The sequence below is a fragment of the Rhinolophus ferrumequinum genome, chromosome 26, assembly GCF_004115265.2.
Source record: "Rhinolophus ferrumequinum isolate MPI-CBG mRhiFer1 chromosome 26, mRhiFer1_v1.p, whole genome shotgun sequence".
Taxonomy (NCBI): Eukaryota; Metazoa; Chordata; class Mammalia; order Chiroptera; family Rhinolophidae; genus Rhinolophus; species Rhinolophus ferrumequinum.
Window position 1 is genome coordinate 9,886,003 of NC_046309.1, and position 25,052 is coordinate 9,911,054.

A 25,052-nucleotide genomic window follows, 5' to 3' on the forward strand; every position below is an offset into this window, starting at 1 on the left:
CACTCGGCCTGGCACACTTATTTATTCTAGAACCAGACTAGTTATAAGACCTAAGAGGTTATTGTTGCCAGTGACGTCTTTCGAAAATTATTTACTACATCAGAACATGTTCATAACCCGCTACTGCATTGAAAATTTGCCAAGATGACCATGTGTGGCCGTAGGGAGGGGGCATAGAGATCCTTTCACTGCCAACTCCTGTGCAGCTTGGCAGCGGAGAGTCTCCTCGTTCCCTTTGCCTCTTCTGAGCCATTTCAGCCCCGTCCGTTTTCAAACTCCTTTCCTGAGGCCTGTGTCCTCGCTGTCATCTGCTGCCCTAAGAGCTTTGCAACGTTCCCAGGTCCGGGTGCAGTGTGTGGCTTTCCTTGGCATCTGGGCCCTGCCCTCACCAGATCCGGTCAGGCGGCCCTTCACCAGGAACCAGGACCCTCCTGGGACTCCCGGCTTGAGCCGTGAGCTCCACAACCCACCCACATCCTGGCCACCACACCACAGCCGTGCCACCGCAGGAAGCATAAGAAACTCCACATCCTCCTCTCACTGCGGCTTCCAGCATTTTCTTATGGTAAAATATACATAAAAGTTACCATTTTAACCATTTGAAAGTATAATTAGTGACGTTAAATACAGTCACAGTGTTGTGCAGCCATCACCACTAGCTATTTCTAGCACTTTCACCATCCCAAACAGAAGCTCTGTACCCATTAAACGATGCCCGCTCCCAGCCGTTGGCAAACGCCCCTCTACTTTCTGTCTCTGAGTTTGCCTAATCTAGCTACCTCATGTGAGTGGAATCATACAATATTTGCCCCTTTTTTGGCTTATTTCACTTAACAATGTTTTCAAGTTTCATCTATGTTATAGCGTGAATCAGGATTTCCTCCCATTTTAAGACTGAATGACGTTCCATTGTGTGTATGTATGTATCACATTTTATCTGTTCATCTGTTGATGGGTGAGCTGTTTCCACCTTCTGGCTTTTGTGAATAATGCTACACTGGTATGCGAGCATCTGAGTCCCTGCTTTCAATTCTTTTGGATATATACTTAGGAGTGGAATTGCTGGATTAGATGGTAATTCTTAACTTTTTAGGGAACTGCCAAACTTTTCCCCAATGGCTGCACCATTTGACACTTTCACCAGCAACGCTCAAGGGTCCCGATTTCCTCACCTGGCACTCTTACCATAGCTTACACTGCCAGTGTCCTCGGATCTCGGACCACCAGCCTCCCGGCCCTGTATCTTCTGTGCCTCCTGGTCTCACAGGCTTCCCAACCAGCCTAAACCCCACCCACCTTCTCACCGGTACCCTCAGCTCCCTGCCACACTTACCTGCTGTAGATGGATTCAACCACCTACATCTCTGCTCCCACAGCTGCTGGAGACCACCCAACCCGTGGACGAGGTCCGGCTTTCCGTGCTTATCAGCTCCCTCTTGTGGCTAACTGGAAATCACCAGGCTCTCCAAGCTCCTACCTCCTCTCTCGCCGGCCCCTCTACTCCCCAAAGTGACCCAGAGAAATCCAGGCAGCTCCAGAGCTCCCACAATCCCACCCCTTCCACAAACCTGTCTGCCTTACATGTCTGTCCCTTCAGCCTCAGGAAGAAGGGCCTCGCACCTACCTCTTGTCCCTCACTCTCCAGGGCTCTTGTCAAACTTTCCCACCCTATTTTGGACCTTTGTGCTTTCTCACACCTGTGCCCTTCAGGAACCAGCCGGAGTCATCTCTCCGGGAGGCTTGCCCTCACGCTCCTGATGAGGTAGGGGTCCCCGTCTAGGTTCCCAACCCCTAGTGCGTAATTCTTATTATGCCACAGTGTCAGCGTTTTTTCCCTGATCTTCCTTCCCCACAAAACTACAAAATCCTCGCAGGTAAGGATTTATCTCTCATCTCTTTCTAGGGTATCTGTTACAATACCAGGCACAGAGCGGATGGCCAACAAATATTTGGATATGTGCTTGGCCCATTTTCATCGCCCAAACAATCCACCTTACCACTCTCCAAATTCCGTGTCTCCCAGAATTCAGGTAATAATAGCAATAAAGCCAAAAGTGCAGGCAACTCTTGAACTTGGGATTAATTCAACTCAGCCAAAATTCAAGTTACTAAAAATCCATGCAAAAGATTGAGACAAAACTCTTCCGTCATAACCTTTTTTTTTAAAAAATTAGAAATGCACTGCTGGGGATCACAACCTGTAGAAATGGAGAGGAAAGCAGACCCCATACACCAGTGGGATAAGAGTGCGTCAATAGAAACACAATGCAGCTGTGTATAAGGGTCTTGCCACCAGTGTCTCTGGAAAGTTATTTAAATCTAAAGTGGAAGGACATATTCCTGACAATATGTTCTTTCAAGTATACCCAATACTGTGGTCATAACTAATTTTAAATTGTCTTCCTTGCTCACTCAAACTGACGATGAACAGGAAGGTGAATTCTAGACCCCGCAACAGGTACTACGGGTATTTCCCCGCTGAGCCAAGGAGCCCCTAGAAGAGGACCAAACCAACCATTAGATGGCGCTGTCACCCAGCGGCCAGCTCAGGACTCCGCCCATGGGTGGGGGGTGGCGGGGTGTGTTGGGGGGCATGTGACTGGGTGGGGGGGTGTCATTCCCAGGAGCCAGTTCCAAACAGCCAGGTGTGCAGTTTTTGTGAGAGCCTGACTCACATGTTTTCTAACGCTTCCCTAGAATCCCTAAGCTTAAGCAAACACTGAGTATAAAAGCAGAAAACCCCTAGATTTACGTGTTTTCTAACTCTTCCCTAGAATCCCTAAGCTTAAGCAAACACTAAATGAGTATAAAAGGAAGAAGCTGCTAGGCTGGCCTGGTGGCTCAGGTGGTTGGTGCACCGTGCTCCTAATGCTGAGGTCTCGGGTTCGGTTCCTACCTGGGCCATACAAACAGCCAGGTGTATGGTTTTTCGTGAGAGCCTGACTTATATGTTTTCTAACTCTTCCCTAGAATCCCTAAGCTTAAGCAAACACTAAGTGAGTATAAAAGCAGAAAACCGCCAGGCAGGCCCGGTGGTGCGGGCGGTTGGTGTGCTGTGTTACTAAGGCCGAGGTGTGAAGTCTCAGGTTCGGTTCCCACACAGGCCAACAGCCGGGTATATGTTTTTAAAAGCAGAGAACGCCTGGATTTATGTGTTTCTAACTCGTCCCTAGAATCTCTAAGCAAACACTAAGTGAGTATAAAAGCAGAAAACCACCAGGTGGGCCCGGTGGTGCAGGCGGTTGGTGTGCTGTGCTACTAAGGCCGAGGTCTGAGGTCTCAGGTTCGATTCCCATATAAGCCAAACAGCCACATATACATTTTTCGTGAGAGCCTGACTTATATGTTTTCTAACTCTTCCCTAGAATCCCTAAGCTTAAGCAAACACTAAGTGAGTATAAAAGCAGAAAACCGCCAGGCAGGCCCGGTGGTGCGGGCGGTTGGTGTGCTGTGTTACTAAGGCCGAGGTGTGAAGTCTCAGGTTCGGTTCCCACACAGGCCAACAGCCGGGTATATGTTTTTAAAAGCAGAGAACGCCTGGATTTATGTGTTTCTAACTCGTCCCTAGAATCTCTAAGCAAACACTAAGTGAGTATAAAAGCAGAAAACCACCAGGTGGGCCCGGTGGTGCAGGCGGTTGGTGTGCTTTGCTACTAAGGCCGAGGTCTGAGGTCTCAGGTTCGATTCCCACACAGGCCAAACAGCCACATATACATTTTTCGTGAGAGCCTGACTTACATGTTCTCTAACTCTTCCCTAGAGTCCCTTAGCTTAAGCAAACACTGAGTATAAACGCAGAGAACCCCCGGATTTATGTGTTTCTAACTCTTCCCTAGAATCTGTAAGCAAACACTAAGTGAGTATAAAAGCAGGAACCTGCCGGGCCGGCCTGGTGGCTCAGGTGGTTGGAGTGCCGTGCTCCTAAGGCCGAGATCCGAGGTCTCGGGTTCGATTCCCACATGGGCCCAGCGAGCCGTGCCCTCTACAGCTAAGGCTGTGAACGACAGCTCCCCGGCCAGCCGGGAGCCAGAGTGAGTGGCCGGCAGTCAGCGGCCAAGTGCCGCCGTGTTGTGTGTGGCTGCCGTGCGCTCCCGCCCTGCGCTGCCCGTGCTGTGCTGGCTGTTTGTTCTCATGTGCTTGCTGTTCTGAGCGGCCGGTGGCCGCGTTGGCCCCCTGCGCCACGCTGCTGGCCCACTGGGCTAGCGTGGCAGCTGCCGGCCGGCTGCCGAGTCCCACCCTTCCTCCCACCCTCCTTTGGAGGATTGAAATCATCGTCATCGTCAAGGTCTGCAAACCTTTCTTTTTCGTATATTGCCTCTCATCTCCCAAAACGGGCGAGGGGAGGCGAGGGGAGGCGAGGGGAGGCGAGGGCTAACTTGGAAGAACAAATTCCGATAGATAGATGGATAGATGATAGCACAGAAGGGGCCAGGGAGGCATAGATAAAAGGCCCGAGGCAGAAGGCAAAGGAGATGCAGGAAGTCTTTCTGAGGCGAGGGCCAGGCAGGTATTACAGGTATTAGGGGAGGAGGCAGTATTGGTGGCAGGGTAATTGCAAGCATGGCTTATGAAGTCACCCATAAAGCTGGGATACCGCTTAACCTCACCTCTCAAGCTTCAGTTTTCTCAGCAGTAAAATGGGGATAATACTACCCGTGGCAAAGACTGGCTGGATATTCCCCAAAGACATTTCTAGATTATATTTCCTAGTTTTCTTTGCAGATAAATATGGCCAGAGATGGACCCTAAGAAAACTCTCACACATTTATCCACACTCTCTTCCCTGGATTTCTGGCCAGACGTGGAAAATCCGATGACAGGACTCTGAGGGCCTAGAGAATGGTGGGCCACCAGAAGCCCAGGTCACTGAATGGCTTCCTGGTCTCCTAATAAAACCACACTGGACAAAAACCACAAAACAGTAAGAAATAAGTCTATTATATTTGAGCCACTGAAATTTTAGGGTTCTTTAACTATAATGTAGGCTGAGTAGGGTATTACAGTATGCTAACATCTGGAACAACGCCCACATTTCAGAGGTTTAACAAAGTAAGGCTCTCTTCCTGGGTCACACCACAGATTAATGCAGGTCAGTGACGGTGAACGGCTCTGCTCCTTCCAGGATCTGAATGGAGAGGTTCACATAGGACGTGTTGTAGGGAATGTGGTGGAGCAGGCCTGCCACGCACCAAGAGTTTTTCAGTTTCCTTCCCGCACATGGAAGGATTGTATTTCCTGGTTCGTCTGACGTTAGCTGTCTTGCTTTAAACCAAGGAAAAGTGACACGAGTCCTTTCCAGGTAGAAGCATGGAAGAACCGGTGCACATTTCTCCGTGTTTGCCCTCCCCCCAGTCGTGATTGGTCAAGTTGGAGGTTTCATAGGACCGAAACATTTTGAAACACTAAGTCAAGATGCGGCAGACAGCTTTCCTGGAGCGTTGTCTGAATCAGCAGTGCACTATGTGAGAAATGAAGCCTCTGAGAAGATAAACTTTTATTAAGCACCTACTATGGGCCGGGCTAAGTAAGAAATGCTTAACACAGTGGCCCTGATAAGCTCTCAATTAGTAGTGTTAATTGTTATTGTCATTCCAATTCTGTCTTAGACATATGTGTCTGTATTTGCTCAAATGGATCCCGTGCTCTAGATTACAGGACACTCCTGGATGTTGCAGGGCAGCCGAGCATCTTTCTTCTCTCTTCCTCTAAAACATCTGAACGTTTTCATAGGTAGTGGGCAGCTGAACTGGAAGTGCAGAGTTCCGGGATCAAAGAAGTGTGGTGTAGAGGCAAGAGCACTTGAACTAGGAGTCAAGATCAATTAAGTTCAACACACATTTATTGAGCACCTTGTGTATGTACCAGGCGCTAGAGAAACAAAAAAGTGTACAAGTGAATCCCTACCCTCTAGGAGCTTACATTTCTGCATGGATGGCAAACAAGTAAACAAATTAACAAAGCATGATCCATGCAATAATAAGAGTATAAACAGGAAATAAGAGCCACGAGACCTGACTAGTTCTGCCACATGCTGTGTGACCTTGGACATGTTACTTAACCTCTCTGGGCCTCGCGGATAGTGAGAATGGGGTGGATCATTTCTAACCCCTGATAGTCCTGAAATTCTAACATCTACAGTTCTCAAAACCCTGTGAAGTCGGCAGGGCAGGCCTGATTTCTACTTTATAGACGTGAAGCCTGGGGTCAGAGAGGTTTAGCACAGTGGCCTGAGCTATACAACTGCTCGTTGATAGAGCTAGTGCCCAACTAGTCTTCAGAGCCAGGCCTCGTGTATCCACTCCAGGCTGCTTTGGCAGAGAGGTGAGCATGGCAAGAGGCTTCCTGGATGCCCCCACTCCCAGTCTGGCTACAGACCAAGAGGAAAGAGGCAGTTACCTCCCCCACCTCCATCCCTCCTGCTGTAAGTACTCAGCAAATAGTGGGCATTTTTGAAAACCAGGTCTTGTCTTTCGAGGAACAGCACAGTGATACTAGCATGACATCCTGGGGATCCCAGGAACCTTCAGCAGCCAGCCCCATCACCCTCCCTGAGCCTGGTTCCCACTCACACCATCTCCTCACCCACTGGAATCCACGTACGATGCAAAGGACATTTTGGAGGCTAGACTACTCTCCCTCCCCCCTACCCCCACCCCATACTTCCAGACCACCCTTACTGAGCCCACCCAGGATGTATGTGCATGCTTTAGGGAAGGCTGTGAGCTCATTTAATGGAAGCAAAACAAATTATAGAGTTCATCTTTGCTGTGCCTCTGAAATCATGCCATGCCCACCGAAGCCCAAAGGACAAATCTGACTATGGCGGCCACTGCTGTCTCCCACCGTTAACTGGCAAACAGTTAAGGATGCTGTGGGCTATCTTACTGGCGGGTACCACAGGCAGCACACGCTATGTGTGCCACTCCGAGACCAACAACACACAGTACTTGCTCTCCAGGGTTTATAATCTGATGACAGGAGCAGTCTGACGACATGAAGAGACAAGTCATCGATGGCGAGGCAACAGATGGGCCACAGGAGAGGCTCAGTCTTAAGTGCTGGAGGTGCTGGGGAAAGGGAGTGGCACTGAGGGCTGCTGCTGTCCTGGAAGGTGTCCCAGGGAGGCTCCAGCGGGGCCCTGGAGGGTAGAGGACAGAAGTCATTGTTTGCGTTACCCAGTCTCTAATGGCAATTCATACGGAAATCACATTAAGAAGATAAAAGTGTCCAGAAAAAGAATGGCCTGCAGGCACGTGGACGTTCTTCCCAGGGTGGCCCCTACTCCATCACCGGCACCCCCCCTCTGAGCTGGCCTTAGAGCTGGGTGGCTGGGTGGGGGACACACCGTGACCACACACTGGCTTCCCAAAAGCCCTGTGGGTGTGGGTCTGCGTTCAAATACTGCCTCCCCCACCTCCGAGCTGTGTAATATGGAGCAAGTCCCTTAACTTCTCTGAGCCTGTTTCCTCATCTGTAAACACAAACAGATGAGAAATATATGGTGATGGAAGAACTGACTCTGGGTGGTAAGCACACAATGTGATTTGCAGATGATATATTATGGAAATGTACACTTCAAACCTATGTAATTTCACTAACCATTGTCATCCCAATAAATTTAATAAAAAATAAAATAAAATAAAATAAAAGCCTTTGGGGGAAAAACAAGCCGATGATGCAGACTTTGCAGGGTTGTGGGACATGCACTCAGCAAACACTAGTTAACCCTAGCACCGCAGCGGAACAGCTACCACCCTAGTGAGTCTTCCTGAAAAAGCCCTCCCGGCACCCTCCATCTTCACAAAAGACACATGAAGGGGGCCGGGTGTGCGTGCCCCCGCCTTCCAAAGACCCCCTGCCCGCTCCAGAGGTTATACCGAGGACGGCGCTGGAGTTTGGGTTCGAACGCGCCCAGGGAGCAGCAGCGCTCGCTGGAGCTAAGCGTGCTCAGTGCTTCCCCCGTGTGGCCGCCGGAGAGCACAGCGCCGGGCCCCGCAGCCCCGCGAGCACCGCAAACCTGGCCTCGCTCTGACCACGTGGGAGGGTGGGGGCGCTCGGCTGGTTTATAACCTTGGGAAGGATTTTCTGTGTTTCTGAAGCCTGGCGTGCCAGCGTTTTGTTTTAGTTTTGTGCTCCTTTCCTCGGTAAGAACAAGATGGGAAAACTCTTACAACACTGATGACCCTGAGTCAGGTTTCCTCTAGCTTTACTAAACTGATGAGAATTGTTGTCTGGCCCCAGGACAAACCCAAGGTTAGGGGAGCTTACTTGCCAATGTGTCTCAAAAGCTTCAGGCAACACGCTTTGGAGAATCGAATGAGAAGTAAGACGGGTTCTCGGGGCCCTGTCCTTTCACGCAGCTCCTTCCCAGCCCACCTTGTCGCTGGTCCCTCCCCTCTGAACCCCCAGAGCACAGCTCAATTGCTTCTTCTGACCTTGGGACCCTGCCAAGGTCAAGTTTTGTCCCCTGTGGAGCATCACCTGCCTTGGGGCACTTCTGTTAGAATTAAATGAGGTGACACGACCCCCACGTAGCAGCAGCAGCTATCCACTTCCTCAACCCTCAGCCCCTCAACGTGCATCCCGCAGGGGCTGGGAGGGTGGGGGGCTTCCTGCCACCCCCACAGGCCCCCCCACCACCACACTGAGCTCCCTTAACTTACTGTCCACCCAGGTTCCCCACTCACTTCCCAATAAAAACAAAATACAAAACCACAAAGTACCCATATTTTGCTAAAAATCTGGAAAGCATGCGAAAAGGTCAACCAAACCAAGTTGATGGCTTTGTCTGAAAGCTGACAAAAGATCTGAGCAGAGCAGAGCTGCACCTGCTTTCCCTGAGCTATTTTCTGAAAGTGGGCCAGGACCCAAATTCACACAGGCAGCTACCAGGCAGGCCGCCCACATCTCACCCGGCCAGGGGCACCAGGAAGAGGTTGGGGAGGCCCCCCCCCAGCAGCTTGCTCTGGGGCTCCAAGTGTGTGTGTGTTGGAGGAGGGGGCATGCAGAGCCTCCCCAGGCCCAGGGGAACTGCCAGCCCCCATTTCCTCCCCAGGCAGACCACGGGGGACAGGAAGGGGGACCCAGGTGAGAGGAAGCCTGCCCTCCCTGCCTCCCCAGGAACCAGGAGAGAAATGGCTTGGAGGCTGCGGGGAGGTGCTGTGTGTGTGTGGACAGTGACGCTCGGTCAGCACTAGGGGACTGCGCGCTTGCGTGCGTGTGTGCGCGTGCTGGGGGCCAGGTGCCTACACTACTAAGCATGTGGCATTGCTGAGCCACAGGACCTGCCTGGGGCCAAGGAGACCAGGACCCAGGGCCCATGGGCCTTGCAGGGGGCCGGGGCGGAGGCCACCTTCCTCTCTGCTTCGCCTCGCGGAGGAGACTAGGGCAGCAGGTCTGGCCGCGCTGCAGGGCGCCACTGGCCTGACCCACCTCATGTGTAGGCCATCTTGCTGCACACCCAGGGCCGGGTCATCAGACACTCCGTCGACACCAGCCTTGTGGGCTCCACGAAGACACACTCCCCCAGGCCCGCGACGGGGAATCTGTGGCCGGGAGAGAAGAGACCTGGCACACAGCCCATCCACCACCGGGCCCTGTGGTGTCTGCCCCTCTCTCTACAGTCACCTCCCAGAGCATTCAGCCCAAGACCTTTCTAGCAGGGACTGCATTGTCTCCCTACTCTGTGCACCACGGCCCCAGCCACCCTGCCGATGCCCCAGTTTCCTGGGCACACTGCCCTTCTGCATCTGCTCCCACAACCTCCCAGGGTCAGCTCGCTCGTCCCTGAGCAGCAGTCACTGAGGATCCCCCTCTGCCCACCCTGCCTCCCCCAGCAGCCTGCCTGCTCCGGGGGGCACCACATCACAGCCTCCCAGGGGCCTGTGTCTGTCTGTCCCCAGCAGCCCCAGACGGTCAGCTCCTGGACAGCGGGCTCCCCTATGGCACAGCGTAGCACAGGAAGAGCTCAGTAGAGAGGAGCAGAATTAAATCAACTGGCAGGTTAGGGGTGGACCCAAATAACCCCAATGTTTAACACCCGGCATTGTGTTGCCCGGGAAACCACTGACATCATTCGTGGACCTGGGGGTGGGAGGCTCTCCCTGCCTGAAATCATCCCTTTCACGTCCCAAGGTTTCTTCTTCACCTCATTTGTTTACCCTGATCTGAGACCCCGGCCAAGGCCGGAGCTGGGCCCTCACAAGAGAGGACGTCAGAATGACCCCAAGAGGGAGTGGGGGGCGAGCAGGACCTCTCAGAGTCAGGGAAACGTGACCGGAGGCCCTTGGTTGCCAGGTGCTTGGCACTGTGCAGACCTCAGCCTCCAGGGCTCTCCCTGGTTCTGGGAGTAGGAAGCTTCTGGAAGGGGAAAAAAGAAGGCAGCAAGAGCAAGACCTCAGCAGCGCTAAGAACAGATCTGGGCAGGAAAGAGAAAGAGAAAACAAGGAAGAGGCAACGAGGACACAGAGAGGTGGAAATACGAAGAGTGCAGGAGAAGGGGAAGCGCTTGTCAGGGGGGCCACTCGCCCTAAGTCGGCCGGGAAAGCAGCTGATCACCAGCTTCTGGCCATGGTGGAGGGCTCGGATCGTGGGGACCTGGGGGAGGACACTCACGTGTCATCATCAGGTCAGCAGCTACGCCCCCACCTGGCTCCTCGGGGCCTATTCCTCCAGCTGCAGGGTTTGGACCGGAAGCCGAGGCTCTTATTCCCCTAATCCCTGCATTTCCCTAACCTAGACTGCTCCCCACACACTATCAGCAGCCCCCCTGCCACAGCCATACACCCGCACCCATGACAGCTGCCACCATCGCCCACACCACAAACCAGCCTTGGCCTCACACACCTGCCACCCCCCTCGCACGCTCACTTCCACACCACGTGGGCCACAAATAACACCACCACTGCACACAGCCCTAGCTCCCTCAGAGCTGTTTTCTCTAAGAGAACGCTCGTGGGGCCCGGGACTCAGATCCCCTTTCTTCCCCAGTAACAGCGTTTAGGTGGCACATGGCTGCCCAGAATAGAGGCCCCGCCTCCCACGCTCCCTGGCAGCCAGGTGTAGTCATGTGGCTAAGTTCTCGCCAACATAGAGGGACGTGCAAGGCACAGACTCTAGTTAGCACAAAACCAAGTGGTTCTCCCTTGGGAGGTGTCAGGGGGGCTGGGCCCTGCCCGGTCTAAGCTCGGTGGCCAGAAGATGAAGCCGCAGCTCACGTGTCTGGCTCAAACGGGTCCCCATTGACCCAGTGGAATTCATCCCCCACTCTGCGCAGGCCAATCCAGGGTTCCCTCCGCGTGAACTTGAACATAAATTCCTGCACCAAGGAAAGAGGGAAAGCTCAGAGTCAGATGCAGTCTCCTGGATGCTCACACTTCCCGAGACTAACCTCAGCTTGAAAACTGACTGCCAACATGTACAGATGCCAAGAGGAAAGGTGCCTCAGTGTACCCCAAAAGTGAGGCACTGGGGTTACAGAGCCCTGCGCTCACACTCACCACCCAGCAGTTACCTGCAGCGGCCTCCAAGGGACCTGGCTCTGGGAGCCTGCCCACCGGGCCAGGAAGCCTGGAACAGGGTTTGTCCCTCTGGCTCAGGGCCCAGGGTGACAGCATTCCTAATTTGCAGGAAGCTGAGACCGCCCACTTGCTGGGTTACCTGGGACAAATCTCCATACTCAGCTTGGCTGTCCTTCTACCTGCCTACTTCTGGGGCTTCCTCTGCAGCAAGGGGCCATTATACTGGTATCGGAGACAAACAGAAGTGAGTTTTAGATTACGTGCTATCTTGGAGTGCCACACCACTGTTACCCTCCAAATCCAGAAGGGCCAATAGACTCACTGATTGTGTTTCTTTCACATTTCTACGGGTAAAACTCTGGGGTGTTCCATGAGAGCTCGTGTCCTGCTATGGCCCAATAGGAGAGGCCGGTGTGTTTTTCTATTTCACAGGTGCATTTGCAATGCGCAATCCTTACATGTTACAATACTGAGTTGAGCTCAGCAAACCGGCCTGGAATGACCTCGTTGGCCTTGACAAAAGCAGGTGAAAACGAAGGCCACCGTGAACCTGCTCAGACACTGAGGGGCCCATGTGCACACGGCGGGCTGTGCGGTGGCTGGGTGTGCTCTGGAGACACGTCACAGGGGCGATACCTCCCGAAGGTTCCCCGTCCCCTGGCACTCACCAGCTCCTTCTGGCTCTGAACCACAGCCAGCGCGGCCTCGTGGGTGTGGCAGTACTGTCTGCCCGTGTTCCAGTCTCTCGGTTCCTCAGAGAAGAAGTAGCATTTTCTTCCATAGAGCAGCCAGTCCTCTGGGCAGGGCGCTTCACACTTGATACAGCCCTTGGAAGCTGCAGGGAAGAGAGAGGGGGCTCAGCATCCAACAGCGCTCCTGCCCCCCCACCCTGGCCCTGCCTGGCCCCACCTGGCTCCCGAAGAACCCACCTCTGCTCCCTGCAGGTCCCTCCACCTGCCTCAACTTTGGTGCCCTTCACTGACCTGACTCATGAGGACGCCTTCTCAGGTGGCACCTCTCACAGGGCCTGGCAGGAAGAAGGGTGGTGGCTAAGGCATAAGGAAGAGGAATTTGGGGGACTGGCCAGAACTCCACCACGAGGGGCTGAGACAGCAGGTTAGCCCCTTGGTAAGACCTCCTCTCTCTCTCTCTCTCTCTCTCTCTCTCTCTCTCTCTCTCTCTCTCTCTCTCTCTCTCTCTCTGAACTCTTCAGAGCATGGAACCCCAGAAACTCCGACCTGGGTGGACCCTAGAGGCCACTGGTCCTCCCCCTCCAGCCAGGGTGGGAACCACTTAGAGGCTCGGTGGGCCGGCTCTCACTGGCCTCGCCCTCATTAGCTAACAAGGCAGTTCTGAGTTCCAATCTGCCTTCCTGTGACAGTGTGACCCAGGGCAAACCCACTCTGCCATCTAGTGCCGACTTTTAGAAGGACACCAGCCTCACCTCCTCCAGGCTTAATCAGACACCGTCTCCTCTGCAATTCCTAGCAGGGTTTGCGCTCCAGACCCTTCTCCATCCTGCCTGGCTCACTGCAGGCTGCCCCCATTGCCACTAAAACGCTGCCACCAGAACAGACAGGGAACAACAGAAGTGGCCCCACCACCAGCAGCAAGGGATCACGCACCACTACTTTCCCGCCTGCAGACCGCTTCCGAGCGGAGAATCTGGGGGTTTGTGCACACGTGCACTTTTCTGGGAAGGAAGCCCAGAGCTTCCAACAGCTTCTCAAAGGGCCTCGTTGCCCAAACGAAATAAACCATACTCTGCGATTGTTTTCATGTGATCTGTTTCCAAGTCGGGTCTCCCCAGTGGCCCGAACATGGCGTAAATCGCTTTTTTATAACCAAATGAAGGATCTTATATTTCTTTCTTCCACATTTATCTCACTCACGTTGGCTCATTTGTGTTTTTAAAGATACATTTTAATCTTGATTTTTTTTCACCTGTCATATTAAACATCCCTCTTTGGATCGTATATTTTACACATTCTATGAGCATCGTTTGTGTTTGTTTTCATACCAGTGATTGATTAAATGTAGACCAGGACAGAGCCGAGAAGAGGCCCACGGCACTCCAGCCCCTCGGGACCTCCGGCCACACTGACACCGGCGAATCAGCGGACTCTGCGTATCCGCTTGGTGAGCTACAGGTCCACTTGGGAGTACTGACCATGGTGTGGCCACATTCCAACTGCTTTTCCACAAGGATCTCTGAGGAGACTCTGTGATGCTTTACTGATATCACATTATGCTGCGATTACACATGGCACTGACCTCCCAACCCAGCAAAAGACAAAAGGAAACCAATTTCATTTGTAGGCATTATTCTAGGTGAACCCAAGCTGGCGCCAGTGGTCACCAGATTCTTTTCTAAACACTTACAAACGCCCTGCTTATCGTGCACACCTTGTACGTGAGGATGTAATAGGGACTGATAATGTCACTGGACTTTTCACCCATTTTGAGGTGCCCACCTCTGGTCCTGCGGCACTTCTCAAAGATTAAAGACAGAGGCACAGAAATCACTTTGCAAACCCTTCAAAACCCATGACATCCTTTGACTTGAATGCATTTAAAACAGCCGAATTCCTTGGTCATCTAGCCTCGCTGCCCTTAGTGACCGTGTCCTCCGCTTTCATTCCTCTGCCCTTTCCGTCCCACACACCACTCGGTGCTGCTCAGGTGCCTCCCCTTGGATTGTTCTGTTCCCTCTACCTCCTGGTCTCCTGGAAACCCGTATTCATTCTTCAGGGTTTGGCACACGTTTCCTCATCATGGAAGCCCCCGGCAGTAACAGCTCTATACCTGACATGTCAGCCTCATCCTTTTTTAAATCCCTAGCCCTTAGCCCAGGGCCTACCGAACCACTGCACGGCTCAAGAAATGTTTGTTGAATGAATGAATGTGATCTTATCCCAAACTCATCTCCTCCGAGAAGCATAAGCATTGCCTGTCTAACCCACCCCAGTCGGTTCTGAGTTCTTGTGGCATTTACATTCAAGTAAAAGGGACCTGTGGAGTCGATGTGTGAATAAATTATTACAGACTAAAATCTCCTCTAGAACTAATACTCGGATTTCTATTTACTTTGTCTCCCACAGAATTCACGATACATCTGGAACTTTCCTTGACCTAAATAGACGTGCTTTTGACAAGGTGATATACACAGAATTGCATACGTGCTCCGACATCCATGCTCACCCAAGATGCTCATCACCACCAGGATGGCGAACAGAAGGATGGCGATGGCTCCCAGCAGGAGACGGGTGGTGGTGTCTGAGGAGAAAAGAAAGGGTTCGATTGCTGGCCACTCACTCCCCCACCCACCACCAGTCCCCACAGCCAGGCCCACGTCCTAATATCGAGAAACTCTGGGGATAGGGACCAGCCACAAGCCCTCCAGGTACTGAGGACTGGGAGTCACTATTCCAGAGCACAGTCCTGAGTCTGTGATTCCCAGCTTGATAACCCTCCCTCCAGGGCTTTGCACTCGAACTCCTTCTGTGGCCATCAGAGCTTCCCAGCCTCTCATCTCCTGCCGCTTCTCTACCTGGGCCCTGGTTTCAGCCACACAGACTCCTTGAAATAATGCAGTCCATCCTCCCAGCCCTGCAGCTGGGTCTTTATCCCCAGTGTTCTGACCTCCACTGCTACCTCTTGAAATCCCACCCACCCCTACACCATCCATCATTCTCTTACCAAAACCTTTCCTGATCTCCTGGCTGCTCCCTTTTTGTATTTCCTTGTTACCATTTAAAGTTTTTATTCTACATGTAATGAAAGAATCATGTTAGACTTTAGACATAGGGTCTTTTAATGGTCTTTTTATTGTGGTAAAATATACATAACATAAAAATTGCCATTTTAACCATGTTCAAATGTACAATTAGTGGCGTTAAGTACATTCACGATATTGTGCAACCATCCCCACTGTTCGTTTGCAAAACTTTTTCATCACCCCAAACAGAAATTCTGTTCCAGTTAAACATTAACTGCCCAGTCCCACCTTCCCCCAATCCGGGCAACCTCTAATATTACACTTTGCATCTCTCTGAATTTGCCTCTTCTCATATTTCACAGAAGTGAAAACGCAGTATTTGTCCTTTGGTGTCTGACTTGTTCATCCATGTCATAGCATATATCAGAATTTTATTCCTTTTTCTGGCTGAATGATAGGCCATTGTATGAATATATACATTTTATATATCCATTCACCTGTTGATGGACACGTGGGTTGTTTCCACCTTTTGGCTAGTGTGAATAACACTGCTGTGAACATTGGAACATGTTCACACATTTGAGTATCTGCTGGAGTCCCTGTTTTCAGTTCTTTTGAGCATATACTTAGGAGTGGGATTGCTGGATCATATTCTAATTCTATGTTTAACTCTTTGAGGGATCACCATGCTGTTTTCCACACGGGCTGCACCATTTTACATCCTACCAGCAATGTCAATACACAAAAGTTCTAATTTCTCCACCACCTCACCAACACTTTTCAGTTTCCTGTTTTCCATTTGTATTACAGCCTTCCTAGCAGTGAGAACTCCCTTTTTTAAAAGTCCGTTTTTAAAAGCAAAGTTATGCATGAGCATAGATGAAAGCAGCAGCTCTAGTGCTCGTCTGTCCACTGTTACTCATCCATGATGACGTGAGTAACAGAAGTGAGAGGAAGTATCTAGAAACTTTTATAGCAATTTAACATGCTGTACCTTCCACATGCATGATATTTCTAGTAATTCATTTGTATTGTACTTCACAAAAGATTGGGAAATGTTAAACCTCTTAGATTGGTCCTCTGAGTTTTCTTTTTTTTTTCCCTCTCTCTCTCTTTCCCTCTCCCTTATCTACTACTGTCCCTTTGCCATTTTGCTCTATTTCCTGGAAGACTTTTTTCAACTTTATTTTCCTGCCCTTTGGCTGAATTTTTCATTTCTGAGATTATTTTTAATTTCCAAAGTTTTTTTGGCTTTGTTGTGGCTGTGCACTGAAGACTTCCTCTTAAAGCATTCTGTTCTTATTTTAATGATGCAATCCTTTCTCTCATCTCTTTGGGGAATATTACTGATAGGGTTTTATTGGGGGCGGGGCGCAGAAAGTTTATTCCTCCTGGTATAGTCTCTGTTTCCTCCAACTTGCTTTTCTTCTGTTCATTAGTTTTGGTCTCTAACTTCTATGTTAGGGACTTTCCTTGGATGTCTGGAGGTCCTTGGTTATTTGTCATGATTAAGGCAGGAGGACTAGCGTTTACTGGAGTCTCTGAGACCATGGAGAGGTTTATTAACTGTGGAGGGTCACGGCAGATTGATCCAGCTGGGCTCTCTGTATGTGGACCTCCTTGGGTTTTCCTTTTGGGTGGGTCAGCCCTGGGGAAGGCTCTTCTGGTTTCCCTCCTAGAAGGCGTAGGCTGGGCCAGAAGGAGTGCTGGGAGGCCATCGTTGGCATTCCATATGTAAATGTCGCCTTAATTGCTTGCTCTCAGATGTGTTGGCGTCTAGAGACCCTCTCTCAGGAGACTCACCCTCAGGGCTGGGAAGAAGTTGTACAGAATGGGAAGAGGATCTGGGGATCTAAAGCCTTGCTAAAGAAGTGTTGATCCAGTCCTCCTGTATTCAGCTCCATCTTCACGCCCATGCCTCGAGGGCCTCGCTTTTCCTGCAGCTGCTCTGCTGTCCTCAGTGGCAAGCTGTCGTTAGGTGGGTCCCCCTTGAGCTGCATGACGGCCGCCTGTGGCAAGTGCACTGGATGTCTCCTGCCCTTCTTCTCTGCTCACACCTCTCAATCCTCTCTTAGAATACTGGCTCTGTGCAGAGGATCAGAGCATAGTGTCTTACAGCTTCTCAACTGGGTTCACATCCCAGCTCTGTCACATTCCAAATGACTTAGTTACTGAGCTTCTATTTTATTTCATTTTCCTCCTCTTTAGAATGAAGTACTTGGTAGTATCCGCCTCTTAGAATTTTATGGAAATTCAATGTATAGTAGCTAGAACTGGGTCTGGCATGGTTAACTCTCCGTCAGTGTTAGGCGTTGCCATGCTGCTGACGAAGATGATGAGCCCACGGGCTCCTATAGGGTGAGAGCTGTGCTCCACTCCCCTTTCAAATTCCTCTACTAGGGCTAAGCCACAGCCTTGCATGTAACAGAATACCCACTGGCACTGAAAACACAGGGGACTTAGCTACGCTGAATGGCAATGCCCTTGGTCAGCCTCAAAGTCAACTGAGTTTGTTGGAAAGGGCCCCCTGGGCAGACAGACACCTGCTCTCTGGGGAAAGGGGGTCTGTGCCTGCGTCTCCAGCATCACTGGAACGGAGAAGCCTCTTCATCCTCGCATGGGGACAGCTGCACTGTGGCCAGAGAGAGGACACTCTAGGACGCCCGACTCACTGTTCACTGTCTGTCCTCCCATAGGACGACTGTGGGGCTGGACGATCCAAAACAATGTTGTACTAGTTTCCTAGGGTAGATGGAACAAAGTTCCACAAACGAGGTGGCTTAAAACACTAGCCATTTCTTGTCTCACGGTTCTGGAGGCCAGAAGCTCATGGTCAAAGTATCAGTGGGGCCAGGCTCCCTCGGAAACCTGTACGGAGTCCTTCCTTGCCTCGCCTTAGCGTCCGGTGCTTTGCTGGCGCTCTTTGGTGTTCCTTGGCTGATACCTGCATCACTCCCATCTCTGCCTTCACTGTCACATGGCCTTCTCGTTGTGAGCCTCGGTCTTCATGTGACCATCTTCTTAGAAGGACACCAGTCATGTTGGATTAGGAGCCCACCCTACTCCAGTATGGCCCCATCTTAACTAATTACATCTGCAACGACCATGTTTCCAAATAAGGTCATATTCTGAGGTCCTGGGGGTCAGGACTTCAACATATCTCTTTGGAAGGGACACAATTCAAGCCGTAACAAATGTCTAACTCAGCAATCCTTCCTTCTAGGCAAGGCTCTTATTATGTTTATAAATGGATATGATTTAGCCTAATGTTAGAAGGAACAATTGGGAAAAAGCTGGCTCCCAAGCCCAGACACATCTCCCATCACCCTCATACCCACAGTGGATATCTCTAAGTCGTCAGGGCCACAGCCTGGCGAGCACAGTCTTGATTGCTCAAAATTATCCAATGTAGAGTTGGGTAATTTTTAAATTTTAAGAGGCTTTGCTAAATGTATATGTGTGGTTTTGAGCAGGAAGTCGTGGGTTTATGCCTAATCAAGAAACTTTCGCATTAAAAATTCAGAATTGGTGAGCACTGGAAAAAAATCTATAGCTTGAGATATGCAGAATCACTCTGCCCGCACCACCATGCCCCCATGCCACTTTGCCCTACTCCCACCCCAATGCCAGAAATATCCCCATCTCAAAACACCTCCAGTCTTTCCAGAACCTGGCAGGAGCTCCGGGTCACCTTTTCCAGCCTCTCCCCAAAGGCTGGGGGTGGAAGGAAAGGTTAATATCCACAGATATTAACCGAGAAGACCTAATAAAGAGAACCTCTGACTGGCTTTCTATTTATAAAGCTAATTGCTCATCTAAGGAAAGTCTTAATGACCTGAGCCCTATTCCCAACCTTATGATTTAAGAAGCTCTCCATTTCACTTAACCTGTGAGGAGGAAAAATTGTCTGAGTTGGAGGTGGGGGGATTGTCTGAGGAGCAAGAGCAGGAGAGCAACTTGCGTCTGAAGTGCAATTTGAGTCTCTCCAATTAGCCCCACCAAGCCCGATGTCCTTGGTTAGCTCAGGACAGTGTAAGAGCTTCCACGTCAGAGGGCCCTGTGGCAAACCCAGCGGGGTTTCATGTGTTAACAACCAACATGCGTCCTTGGGCACAACACGTGGCTTCTCTGAGTGTCAGTTTCCTCCTCTATAAAATAGATAGAACACTTGCCAACTCCCCACAACAGATGTGAAGATTAAAGGAGACAGCTGTTGTGAAAGCCTCCAGCACATAGTAGGTGCTTGATAAATGTTCAGCTCATGGTAATAAAGGAGCACAGGTCCCCTGAGTATTCAGCTTGGACAAGTCAAGAGATCTCTTGCTTCTCTCAAGACAGGTGTTTGTCTAAACGAAGTCCCCATGCCCCCAAATGTGGTAGACCCCTCGTCCATCACGGGTGTTCTCAGTGTCCATGGACTAGGTTCATGACATGAACTCGTTTGAGGTGGGGACTGCACTCCAGGTAGGCAGAGCAGCAGACAAAGGATTTCAGCTGAGCTCCCCCATCAGGGCTGCAGGAGGCCACGTCTACGTCACCGGGGAAAAGAGTCACCTGTGTACAGCCACCCCCAGCACCTTGGTCTGTGTAGCCCTGAGAGAGAGAAATGATTATCTAGCTTGGCAGATGAGGAAACTGAGGCTCAAATAAGTTTTACAAACCTGGTCAGGGGGAGGGTCTGGCTTGGGTTCACCTGACTCCACACTCTATGCTCTCTGCCCCTCAGCAGGCTGCCTCCGCCCCTGTCCTGTGATTTGTCCGAAGGCAGGGATGTTCCCTGTGCCCAGAGCTGTGCCTGGGCAGTGTGGGCACTCCATAAATGTTTGTGAAAGGAAAGGAAGAATAAACGGATATGGGAGAGCGTGCAAAGACTGGCCCTGGGCCCACACACCAGCACCCTGGAGAGCACCAGTCCTGCTCTACAAGCTCCGCCCTTCTGACAGGAGATGGCGGTGCCCAGCAAACACCCAGGAGACTCTCAGGGGATGGGAGGCCCCTCACAGGGACGCAGATTCCAGAACCTAAAACACCTGGGGAAGAAGTCCATGGGGCCCAGATGCTGAGCCCCCAAGGACCACAGGTATCAAGCGTGGGGCTGATCTTCGGTGGAACATTTGGAGAAGGCAGGACCAGAGGGGGCATGAGACACAGAGGCAGGCCAGGCAGGGAGCCCCAGCAGGATATCCAAGACAAGGCCGACCACAGGTAGGCACTAAACAGGGAGTGGGCCAGACTCCCCAGCAGAGAGAAGACCTGGCGTCCCAAGACAGCCCCTGGGCCACTTCCTGCCTCACTCACAGGTGGTCAGCCCAGCCAAGGTCAGGGCTGGAGGGAGAACAGAAACTAGCACTCCAGAGGCATTGAAAGAGGCCACACCACCCTGACGTGGCCCAAACCATTGGGGGTTAGAGTTAGATTAGGGCAGACCTTGCTGAAATCTTACAAATGAACGAATGAAGAAATACAGGCAATAGGAGAGAGCAACTTCCAGGAATCAGTTGGACAGGATGGAGGCAGGAGGTCACAGGCAATTCCAACAATGCGTCTGGAGATACGTGTCAGAGAGAGGCCACCTTTACTCAGCTCAACTCTTCTCAGCCTGAGGCTCCTCGGCCTGGGCTCTTCTGCCCCAAGATCCCACATCTTTGCCTCTTTCGTCCCAATCACCACCCAGGCACCGATTCCCCTCCAGAGTCTGCACAGCTCCTTCTCAGGCAATCCACATCACCTGGCCAGCAGCCGATGGGCCAGACACTGGCATGACGAACGCCCACCTCTCCCTCCGCAGCAAGGCACCGGCCCTGGCACGTACTGCTCATATCCCTCCCCTGAGCACTGCCCCACCTACCTCACTGATATTGCCTTGCTCTAACCCCGCTAGGCCACCGGCACTCTTCCCAGGGCAAACCCAAGGTCTCGTTCTGTGCTTTAAATCTCTCAATGGCTCCTTCTAAGTCCAAACTCTCTGGCAAGGCCTTGGTGACCATTCGCCGTCTGGGCCCTTCAGACTCATCTCTTCTCACCTCTCCCTCCCATCCTGGGATTCTGAAGTTCAGTGCCTCCCAAGGGACAGGCAGGCTGGCTCTAGCCATCTGGTCCCTGAACATGTCATTGCTTGAGCCTAGTTCACCTCTTTCTCTCCACACCTCCTAAGAGATCACCAACCCCAGGAAGCCCTTCTTTTCTGGTACTTCCTCCCTAAGGGTTGGGTGCTCCAGACTCTGGGCTTTCCTAGGTAACGCTACCCAGGTCCTCAGCCTTTGGATTGGGATGTCAGGAGCACCGAGGAGCCTCCAGAGGACCCTCCCTCTCTTGCCAACTCTAGCATGTCCCACACCACACACCACCAGTGGCCAACACAAGTTTCCTAAAAGAACTCGTGAACTTGAAATTTATTTTCCACTTTGCTTACTGCCTCCTTGGTCAGCCAGGAGTCACCCCTCTGACTGGAAGGGGTCGGGGGGACCCATGAAATTACACGGAAGAGCCTGCGTATATTCTCCATCTCTCCCCTCCCTACCTGGCCCCATCACGACGAGGTGTCCCCCAACTCCCTTGTCACACAGCACCGGACCCTTCTCTGGGGTCTAGAGCTTTTGTCACTTTGCCCAAAGTGTCTCCAGTGCTACAGAGTCAAGCCGTCCCCTCAACATGCCCACTAGGTCACCTAGTGGGCAGTAACTGAGCCCCTGACAGTAACTGTCCCCCTTTACTCATGAGGAAGCTGAGACTCAGAGCATGAAACCTGCTCCCAAGGTCAAAGAGTGAGTTAGCTGCAGAGATAGAGTCAAGGCTGTAACTATAGGTGGTCCCCACACCCCCAGGATGGCATCTAATTGCCCTGAAATCAATCCTCCGCGTTCCAGAGTCGCGCTCCCCGCCCTCCCCTCCGGGAGACCCGCCAAGGTGATTCTCACCCGCCTTCCCGGGTCCCCAAGCCAGGGGACGGAGGGCCGCTCAGCTCTTACCCTCCAAGGCCGCCTTCCAGCTGGTGCTGCCTTCGTAGCCGGAGCCCGACCGCCGCAGCTGCCCCTCGGGGCCGCGCGCCTCCGCCTCTGCGGGCGAGCGCGGCCTGGGCGCGGCAGGGGCGGGCGCGGGCCGGGCGGCGGGCGGCGGCGGCGGGCGGGCCCGCGCGGGGGGCTGCCGGGCCGGCTCCATGCCCGGGGCTCCAACGCGCCCGGGTGCGGGGCCCAGCTCCACGCGCACTCGGCGCTCCGGGCGCCCTGGGGGCCCCCCAGGCCGGCCTCAGGATGGCGCACGCCGGGGCTGAGCCCGGCTCCCGCCGCTGACCCGCCGCGCCGGGTCGCGCCTGCCCTGCCGCGCAGCAGCCTCCGCGCCGAGCCCGGCGCCGGAAGAAACCGGGAGGAGCGGGGCCGGCGCGCGGGCGTGGGGGAGGGGGGGCAGCAGGGAGGGGGGAGGCGCCGAGCAGCAAGGACACCCCCACGGTCCCCGGCCCCCGCCGGCCACCGATCCTCGGCGGGAGGCCAGATGCCGCAGAGCGAGGAGCGCGGATCCTGGAGCCAGGACACCTGGCTTCTAAACCAGCTCCACCTGCCAGCCGCCTACTCGACCTCTGTTAATAGCGGGGGAAAGTTTACGGGGACGATGCCGCGAAGCTCAGGAAGATGAGGGGCTTTCCTCTGGGCAGAGGGGTGGGAGCTGTGACTTGGCCCAGACTCTTGGCAGATGAGGGGGAAAGGACAGACTCGGTGAGCACGGGTCCGAGGGGATACGTGGAGCAACATTTCAAATTCAATTAACATTGAGCATCCCTAAGCGCCAGGGACTTTTACATATATCAGCTGACAGCATCCTCAGTTGAGGCGGAGAATTGGAATTTCAGAGGTCAAGGGCACTTTTGAAGGTGGCATCGTCAAGTGTGTGGATGGCAGGTTTTCTGACTCCCAGGCCAGAGCTCTTTCCTTCAGTCTTTACAAGCAGCTGAGCCAGAGTCACCTCAGACTACACGCCTCCCACCCTGCACTTGTTTTCTTCCCAGACCCAATCCCACCTGTTTCCTGTCTCACTGGAGGGTCATCATCCCCAGCTCCTCCTGCTCTCTCCCTCCACACCCAACTACCCACCAGCTCTCCAAATCCTCCCTGTTAAGTCTCAGCCGGCCCATTTCTCTCTGTCCTACAGCTACTTGCCAAGTACAAGTCAATGTCATGTCTTGTCTGACCACAGTGGCAGCCTCATAATGGTCGGGTCAACTCTTCTTCTCTCAAATCCAACCCCTCTGTCTCAGCACCCGAGGGATCTTCCTCAAGTGAAAACCTCAGCCATCATTCAGGGCTCCCTCTGCCTGTGGGTTAAGTTCAACTTTTTACCAGGCTACAAAGTCTTATTTCAGGCCTTATCTCCTCTACCCCTTCTCTGCTAGCCCCAGACACACCCAACTATGTTCTCTTTCCTCCAGGACTTGAACCATTCTCTCCCCTCTGCCTGACACACATTTCCTCCTTGCAGCTCCCTCAAATACCAGTTTGCCAATCTAATTTATGCTAATGCTTCAGATTGCACATCCTCTAGGACACTGCAGATGAGGTGCAGATTAGGTTTAGCACACAACAAGAGAAAACCCCAATAACGGTGGCTTAAACTAGAAAGAAGTTTACTTTTTCTTCCATAAAAGAAGTCTGGAGGTCAATACAGGAATGGATTGAGATCTCCCGCGTAATCAGAGACCTAGGTTCCTTCAATCTTTCTGCTCATCATCCCTAGCATGTACGTCCGTCTTCAAGATTCCCTCATAATCACAATACGGCCACTACAGTTCCAGCCATCACACCTGGTACCAGGGTGTAGGAAGTAGGAAAGATGAAAGGGGAAAAGGGTGTGTCTTACTGAATCAGGCTCCTTTAAAGGGCTTTTCTGGAAACCCAATGACTTCTGCTCATCTCTCACTGGCACTTCTATCGGCCAGGAAGTCTGGGGAATGTGGTGGTGTTCAGCTGGAGCCATTGCCACCGCCCAAAATGCAGATCTGTTAGGAAGAAGGGGCCAATGGATCACACGCCCAACCAGCAGTGTCTGCATCAAAAGCCTCCTGGGACCCAAGGCTGTGTTTGGCACATCTCCTAGAACACCCTCTTCCTCTCTCATCACAGCCCTTACCACACCCTACGGTCACCGCTTGTCTCCTCAGCCAGGGGGCCAGCTGCGTGGGGGTAGGCACTACTATAGCCCCTGCTCCTCGCGCAGTGCCTGGCTGGAATACAAGGCCCAAAGCGTCAGACTTCATCTCATAGGCATGAGGGGGCATCAAAGACATTTGGGCAGAAAAATACCATGATCAACATGCTTCGGGAAAATGAACTCTGGTATCAGGTGCAAGGTGGTTTGGGAGCAGGGAGATCAGTGAGGAAGCTCTTGCAATAAATAGTGGAGACGAAGCCATAATACCAGAACACTTCCAGTGGAGCTGGCCTTAGAAGCTTTCCAATGGCCAATCGAGAGCCATTAGGACCTGATCAGAGGTAAGAACTAAGACTCCCAGAGTCCCCAACACATCCTTACTGGCTTCCCTGCCTCCCTCCCAAGGCTTCCCGAGATCACTTCCCCAATAAACGACTTGCATTCAAATCTTTATGTCAGGATGTGCTCTGGGGAAACCCAAACTAAGACAATGACAATTGGGGCTGTCTAAATTAGAGTCCTTTGCAGGGGCTGCTGCAGTCACCAAGAGAGGCTCATGAGAATGGACACTACAACTGAGATAAAACTCATCCAGACCCCCGACCCCTCGCTCTGCGAGAGCACAGAGGTTTTGAGATGGCTCTCCTCGGGGACAGGGGTGGCCAAGGCTGCAGCAG

The 25,052-nt window shown here is 52.3% G+C and overlaps 1 protein-coding gene across 1 annotated transcript; it reads right to left on the reverse strand.

The window, feature by feature from the left end:
* Positions 1-5,079: 5,079 nt before the first annotated feature.
* CLEC2L (C-type lectin domain family 2 member L) lies at positions 5,080-22,395 on the reverse strand. Its single transcript, XM_033099292.1, has 6 exons — positions 22,206-22,395; positions 14,721-14,795; positions 12,188-12,354; positions 11,217-11,317; positions 9,433-9,545; positions 5,080-7,138 (listed from the first exon to the last, which is right to left on the reverse strand). Exons 1-5 carry the CDS (start codon positions 22,393-22,395, stop codon positions 9,434-9,436), a joined length of 645 nt encoding a protein of 214 aa, XP_032955183.1. The 3' UTR covers positions 5,080-7,138; position 9,433.
* Between the last annotated feature and the right edge of the window lie 2,657 nt (positions 22,396-25,052).

What these genes read in the sequence shown, in the direction of transcription:
- CLEC2L (XM_033099292.1), bottom strand. Translation starts at nt 22,395, where the DNA reads ATGGAGCCGGCCCGGCAGCCCCCCGCGCGGGCCCGCCCGCCGCCGCCG. An exon ending in CTGGAAGGCGGCCTTGGAGG is followed by an intron (nt 14,796 to 22,205) that starts GTAAGAGCTGAG and finishes TTTTCTCCTCAG; the next exon opens with ACACCACCACCCGTCTCCTG. An exon ending in GACCCGTTTGAGCCAGACAC is followed by an intron (nt 9,546 to 11,216) that starts GTGAGCTGCGGC and finishes TCCCGGCCACAG; the next exon opens with ATTCCCCGTCGCGGGCCTGG.